The sequence below is a fragment of the Rhizophagus irregularis genome, chromosome 12 (assembly GCF_026210795.1).
Source record: "Rhizophagus irregularis chromosome 12, complete sequence".
Classification (NCBI taxonomy): Eukaryota; Fungi; Glomeromycota; class Glomeromycetes; order Glomerales; family Glomeraceae; genus Rhizophagus; species Rhizophagus irregularis.
Window position 1 is genome coordinate 2,215,632 of NC_089440.1, and position 7,964 is coordinate 2,223,595.

Genomic DNA, 7,964 nt, shown 5'->3' on the forward strand with positions numbered 1-7,964 from the left:
TCAGCACAATCGATATATTGAAGTGATTTTTTTGTCTAATAATTTCATAGTATAGTTGAATTTTTCGATTGTAAGGTAACGTTCATCACGTTCTTCGAAGTTACAATATTCGTCATCAATTTGCATAGGTGTGATAGGTGTAGAAGTTCTGATAGGTGTGGGTGCTCTGATAGGTGTGGAAGTTCTTCGGTTTGAATCATCATCGGGTTTAGTTGAAGAATTTTCAAGATTTCTTGTTGAATTATTACCAACAATGGGCGTTAATGATCTACCCCGATTTTTTTTTGGCTTGCCACTTTTGATACTTTTTGTAGGATTATTGGATGTTGAAGACTTGAGAATTTCATCTGGAACAACCAACACAAACGGTCCTTCGGTATGGGGTGTTGAAGTTAAAATATTATCGTAATCAGGGCCAGTACGAGTTTCAGTATAAGATGTTGAAGCTGAAGCATTATCATCAACATTTCCTGTATCTTGTGATGATACATCATCAGCTGTTGGTGTCAATTGAACAAGCGAAGATTAATTATAATATTAAATTAATGTAAGAAATGCAATTTCTTGACGGACTGTACCTGATAAAATTTGAGATAATATATTTCCAGTTTTTTGAGAAGCTTCATTTTTTTTTTCCGGACTATTATGGGAAACTTTCATTTTTTTCTTTGCATTTTTTCCAGTTTTTTTCTTAGTATTTTTCGTTGACATTATTAACAAGTAACAACTAATTTAGAAAATTGTATAGGAAAAAATATACTTGAAATTTACGAAACAATTTAAATAAAAAATTGATTACCGAAATCAATAAAAAAATCCAAAATCTATAAATTAAATAATTTAATTATCAGTAAAAATATTAATTAAAATGATTAAAATCTGTAAATTAAAATGATTAAAATTTAAAAATAGAAATAGTTAAAAATCTGTAAATTAAAATGATTAAAATTTAAAAATAGAAATAGTTAAAAATCTGTAAATTAAAATGATTAAAATTTAAAAATAGAAATAGTTAAAAATCTGCAAATTAAAATGATTAAAATTAAATAAAATAATTAAGAAATCTGCAAATTAAAATGATTAAAATTTAAAAATAGAATGATTAAAAATCTGTAAATTAAAATGATTGAACCTCTACGCCAAAAATGTAAAAAAATCAAAAAAAAAAAAAAAAAAAATTGAGAATTCACACAAACGAAAGAAATATCAAATTCTTCATTAAAATTCGCAAATTCACAAAATTCATAATTTCGCATTAATTAAAATAATCATTAATAAAATCACTAAAATTCGCTTAAAATTAGCAAAAGAACAAATAAAAATAAATATTTACTATACCGCAAATAAATCCTCATAAATTGTTCTTCAAATAAAAATGGTTAGATATCAATGCCAAATTTGTAAAAGAGAATTTTCAACTTACGGCGGTTTAAAACAACATGCCAATGCTAAACATCACGGGAAAATGAGATCCTCTCAACTAAATGAGTCACCAGTACAGCAAAGATCTTTGTTGCAGCCATTAAGAGAAATGATAAGATCAGAACATGATGCAGAACTTTGGAGCACGTCAATTATTATGCCAAACCCAACTACTTCGCAAGAAAAGCTTACATCACAGGATGATGATGATGAGATGAAGCAATTTGAACCTTCATCTTAAGATGAAGACTTAGTAAATATTGCAAATGAATTAGAAGATGAACCACGTTATCATTTGCGAAAAAGGTTACAGTCAGAAGAGAGGGTCGAAGCAAATTTTGAAGAATCGGAAGCAGAATCAGAATTAGTAAACTTTGAAGATACTGAATTCATTGATCCTGAAGACCTTCAGGGTGTGTCATTAGATGATGCTATAGATGTAGTTGATGGAAAACCCACACCAGAGTGCGTAGTAAAATGGCCGAATGATGCATATCGTGACTTTTTGGAGTTGATAGTAGAGGGTAATATCTCTAATAAGATAGGTGATAAAATAATAAAGTTTTTCAACAAACATAGTAATTTAGACAAATCACCATTGCCAAGTTCAACGAAAAATGGCAAGGATTATCTTAATCAAATAAATTCACCTTTAATAGACTTTAAAGAAAAGGTTGTTGCAACCTATAATGAAATTAATTTTACTCTCTACTATCGCCCACTTTTTTGTGCTATTCAAGCTCTTCTGCAACGACCAGAAGTAGCCAATAACTTCGTCCATAAAGGAATCCAAAATAAAATGAAGGTCTATATAATAATTTGATTTCCGTCTGCAATGATAAATTACATTATTTATGCTTATTTAGTTGTTTATATTCTCAGGATGATAGAGGTGAAATAAGAATAGGACCCCGGATATCTAATATAAAGGTCATAATGGACTTTTGGCCAAAAACACCCCTTTTTGCTGAAACTCAAAAAATCGTTTTTTGTAAATATCTCAGCATCCAGTAATTCAATTTTAATGAACTTTTTTTATTTTGTAGCCCTCATTTAGCTCTACAATTTAAAAAAAAGTTCATCAAAATTGGACCACTGGATGCCGAGATATTTACAAAAAACGATTTTTTGAGCCCCTGAAAAATGGGCCAATCTGCCGAAAGTGTGACTTATGACCTGTTTTGGAGATATCCGGGGTCCTATAAGAATATTTGGCAAACCTTTCGAAGGTAACTGGTGGTTAGAAACTGAAAAGAACCTTCCATCATTAAATCGACTATTGTCCATCATCTTATACTCAGACGCAACAACTTTCGATGAACTTGGGAAATCATCAGGCCATCCAGTTTTTTTAACTCTTGGTAATATTCCAAATTGTGTTCGAAATTTGCCGGAGGCTAAAATTCTTTTAGGATTTCTCCCTAAAGTCCAAGATACAGGAATCAAAACAACAGAAAGTTTTTGAAGCTTACAGCGCGATGTATATCATAAATGCTTCAAAATTATGCTCCAACCTTTATTAGAAAAATCTGAAGCGCTATATTTTAGAATTAATGGACAAGTGATTACTTTCGCTGCACGGATATCTTTTTTTCTCGCAGATATGCTTGAAGCTGATGATATAACTGCGACATATAAAGGAGCGCGGTGCAAAATGCCATGCCATACTTGCATTATTTTGCAAAGTGATCTGAACAATATGAGTCTTAAACTAAAGAACGTACCTCATAGAACTCATGAAAATATGAAGCAAGTAATCAACAATGGCCAAGAAAAGGAATATTCTGTGCATTCTGTTGAAAATTCCTTCTGGAAATTTCTGTAAATATTTTTATATTTCTGTAATGAATTTCAAAGATGTAAATTTTTACGCACGTATAATTTGTTTCAGAAATTTGAATATATACGAAGCCTGCGTTCCTGACCGTATGCACCATATTGATCTTGGACTCTTCAAATTTACACAAGATATTTTGAAGGCAGTCGGAGGAATAGAACTACAAAAAAAATTTGATGATTGACTTCGTCAGATTCCTCGCTTCCCGAGTCTTAAACTCTTACATAAATTAGGACATTTAAACGTATTTATTGCGTCAGACTATCATAACATAATGAAAATTGCCCTTTTTGCCTTAGATGAAATTTTTGAAGGGAACGAAATAACCTGTAAAGAACTTTGCGAACTTTACGCAAAGTTTAGTAAGATGTACATAATGAGCAGGAAAAAAATGTACACTGAAGAAGATCTGAAAATTTTTGAAGTAAGTCAAAGTTCATAAAGTCACGTTGGAAATCATCAACACACTAAAGATTATCAATTATAGTCAGCAATTATTGATTGGTGCATTGATTTCAAAAAGATCTTCTCTCCATTGTCCACTACTGATTGCAATTTTCTGAAGTTACACAGTTGGCGGTATTACGCAGGTAGGACGCTAGTAAACATATAGTATATGATTTTATCCTAATTTATTTTGATTGTTTTCGGTGCCTGCTATTAGAAAATATGGTGCATTGAATGGGTTGTCAACGGAAACGTACGAAACCCTCCACAAATCATATGTCAAAACCCCATATCGGTTATTAAACAGAAAAGACGTAATGAGACAATTGGTGAACGCTGTTAGTTGAATCCGACATGACTGAAATCAATTTCTTTGAAATATACATACATTTAATTATAAATTCTAATATTTTTTATAGGTAAAACACAAAGAATTGACATCTTCTGCTAAAAAAGTTATTCATCGTAAAGCCAAAGGATTTGGAAAAGTACTTTGGGAACTAACATTAGATAATATCGACCAAAAAATAAAATCGTTGAAAAAATCTGAAAATCCACCACATTCAAACTTCATTGAAATGTTATCGCAATTAATTTCAACTTTAGATACCTTTCTGGACACATCTTCACAGGAGTCTGAAAGTGACAAATTTTACATTAAAATTTATGATTCAGTACACCTGGAAGATAAACATATTTTAAGAACGACAGGAGAATTCCAAGGTAAAGAATGGTTCGGTAATATTGCGGTAACTCCTGCGGAAGATCAAGAGCAATACAATTCGGATGAGGGAGCTTAGTATAGAAAAGTAAGTGAATGATTAAGATTGATAAAGTGTTGTATGTCATTAATCAATTTTCTTTATAAGGTGTTGTTATTATTTAAATTCTTCCGAGGTTCTTTCAAAGAGCCATATGAACTTGCTCTGGTTCGTTGGTTTAATATTATTACGGAGGAACCTGAACTGTACGGGTATCTGCAGTTGTATTACACCAAAGAATACAACACAATACCAATCAGTTCAATTAACCAAGAAGTTCATATAGTTCCAAGGTTTGGCAAAGTAAATCGTTATTTGTTAAATAAATACATGTTTTAAAAATTACTGGAAAACTTTAACGAAAGTAAAGTCAGAAAGTTTAAAAAATAAAATTTGTAAATTTGTTGAAAAACTTTAATGAAAGTATTAAAAAAAAACTATTAAAAAACTTTAGCGAAAATAAATTGTCAACGGAAATGATCGAAAAACTTAATTAAGCTTAATTACTAATTGAAATCGAAAAGTTTAATTAGTTAGTTACTCAAAGTTTAAACGCAATTATAAACCCGCAATTTTGAGTTAAAGAATTTCGCAGAGTTTCGCAAAAAAAAAAGGACAAAAAGCGAAGATCTGCTATTTCGCAGAACTTCGCAAAACTGGCATGTTTTAAATTTTCTGTTAAATGAAATTCTGCAAAATTGCAGAATTTTGCAGATTTTATAGATAAAAATATTCAATTATCTGCGAAGTTGCAAAGTTTGCAGAACTTCGCAGAAATACACAAAAAATGACAAAAAAAAAGCGGAGATCTGCTAATTTTACAGATCTCCGCAGTTCTGCACCCCAAAAAAATTTCCTGATGTTATAATGGATTTTCTACGCTGACAGAGACAGGAACTCCTTTGAGTACAGTCTGAAATCTTTCCTGTTATTTTTTTATTTAAGATCCCAGTTAGTCAGAAGGGTAAATTTTTAAGTGAAGCATTATTTGGTTGTATAAAATATAATATTAATACCACTACTCTTTTTTTTAAATTATTGGATTTTTAGATTATAATACTCTTTATTTTAAAGAGTTAACTCAAAAGTATTGTTTAAAATATGCATTGTATAAGTCTTCTTGGTAAATCTAATTGCATTGTAAAATAATTAGTAATTTTCTTAATTCTTCTTAAATAAAAGCATTTGCTTCATATATTTTATCCAATTTCTAATCAACTAAATATTTAATTTGCTAATAATTGTGTTATATAGTAATTTAAAATATACATTTTTATTTATAATTTTTTGTGAATTAATTTTAAAATATATATTAATAAATTAATATATAATAGCAAATTTTATTAATTATACTGAATATTCAGCTTTTTATATAAATAAAAACAAAACAAATTAATATTCTATTTTTTTTAAAAAAAATTCACATTTAAATAAACTAATATTTATAAAAAATGTCAAGTATACTAATTCAAATACTTGTAAAATTATAGTAGTTTTAATTATAATATTCAGATATTTCTGATATACTTTGCAGAAACCTCTGGTTTTCACAAAATATGTTATACATAATCACTACATGTTACTAACAGATAGTATAAATATGTTCTACATATTTTAATATACGTAATATGTTTGTAATATTAATAAAATAATGTTATAATATTTTTAATATATGTTGAAATTTAAACTTAAACTAATATAATGTAGTAAATATTTTTGTAATATGAATAAAATAAATTTACAATATTTTCGAATATGTACTTAAATTAATGATATAGTGAATAATTTGAATACATTGTTAATATATTTCAAATATGCTGTTGATATATTAATAACATATTTTTTGAATATTGTTGTTAATATATGAATAATATATTTTGAATATGTTGTTGATATATACTGAAACTGTGACTTTAACACTTCTAGCATGTATTGCTCATCCTTATTCTTTCAGGTCATCAAGGTATTTTTTTCGTCTCGATTGTCCAGTTCAGTGCATCACTACTTTATATTGTCTATATGAACAATTTTTTTTAATTTTAAATAATACAACTATTTTTTTTAAAAAAAATTTAAATTATAGATTTTATCCTTTTTTATCCTTTCACTTCAACTTGACAATATAGAAGCAATAATAATGTTAATACAATATTAATCCATTAATGAAAATACTATCTGAAAATACGTAAAAACTTTGATTGGCTTTGCCATTTATAATAACATTAATGCATTATTATAATATAACAAGTCACTCAGTCATTATTTAGCTGTTAATTTATTGATATAGCAATAATGTATAATAACATAAATAAATTGTGTAATTAAACATAGGATATATTGGAGTTTACTTAAGAATCATAAACTTCGTAGCCACGCTTAATTAAGGCAATGTATTACTAGACCTACACTAAAGATAACTTTAGCAAGGCTTTCTTTGTGAATTAAAAGAAATTTCATACACTTTGCCAGCTGGTGGGATAGCTTATGACCTTTAACCTCAAGTCTGTTTATACTAATAAACCCAGAATGCTTGCATCACTAATAAAAAGTATAGTTAAGATGCTTCAAAAAATCCCTAAAAAGAAAAAATAAAATAAATGAACAATTAGTAAACATTCATCAAATTTAAAATAAAAAAAAATACATTCATTATTGTTTATAATCACATAATATCAATTGAGATTAATTTGCATGACTCCAACTTGTACAGACAATCCCTTTAAAAGCTTACAGCCAAGATAGCTAATATGATCTATATACCAATTACCACCAAAATTTTACATATCTAGATCCATTTAAAGAGCAAATATTCATCGGAAATCCAAAATTTTAAGCTTCTTACTCTAGTGGTATACAGAAATATAAAAATATTTGTGTTTCAACAAGCATAAAAGATTAAATAGTAGAAGTATTAGTAAGAGGAATATTGAGAATAGCCTACAGATAATATAGAAGAAATTTGGAAAGGATACCTCTGACCTTTGACGTTGGCTGCGAGAGGTGCAACAAAAATTTTTACATGAAAATAACACAACGTCTAAGAATTCAAGTAATTGTACTAACTAAAAAAGTAAATAATCCAGAAGATGAAGAATTGGTGATTTAATATATTATGATAACCGTTAAGGATGTTAAAAAAATTAGGTATAAGAATAAAAAGCAATTTAAAATTCAAAGAGTAAGAACCTATAAGAACCCCGGATATCTAATATAAAGGTCATAATGGACTTTTGGCCAAAAACACCCCTTTTTGCTGAAACTCAAAAAATAGTTTTTTGTAAATATCTCAGCATCCAGTAATTCAATTTTAATGAACTTTTTTTTATTTTGTAGCCCTCATTTAGCTCTACAATTTAAAAAAAAGTTCATCAAAATTGGACCACTGGATGCCGAGATATTTACAAAAAACGATTTTTTGAGCTCCTGAAAAATGGGCCAATCTGCCGAAAGTGTGACTTATGACCTGTTTTGGAGATATCCGGGGTCCTAACCTATAT

The 7,964-nt window shown here is 28.4% G+C and overlaps 2 protein-coding genes across 2 annotated transcripts; one reads left to right on the plus strand and one right to left on the minus strand.

The window, feature by feature from the left end:
* Nucleotides 1-660, minus strand: OCT59_004034 (uncharacterized protein; the record flags this gene model as incomplete). Its single annotated transcript, XM_066148016.1, has 2 exons — nt 1-497; nt 579-660. 2 exons carry the CDS (start codon nt 658-660, stop codon nt 1-3), a joined length of 579 nt encoding a protein of 192 aa, XP_065996655.1.
* A 2,873-nt stretch (nt 661-3,533) lies between these two features.
* Nucleotides 3,534-4,506, plus strand: OCT59_004035 (uncharacterized protein; the record flags this gene model as incomplete). Its single annotated transcript, XM_066148017.1, has 4 exons — nt 3,534-3,683; nt 3,747-3,838; nt 3,924-4,044; nt 4,126-4,506. 4 exons carry the CDS (start codon nt 3,534-3,536, stop codon nt 4,504-4,506), a joined length of 744 nt encoding a protein of 247 aa, XP_065996656.1.
* Between the last annotated feature and the right edge of the window lie 3,458 nt (nt 4,507-7,964).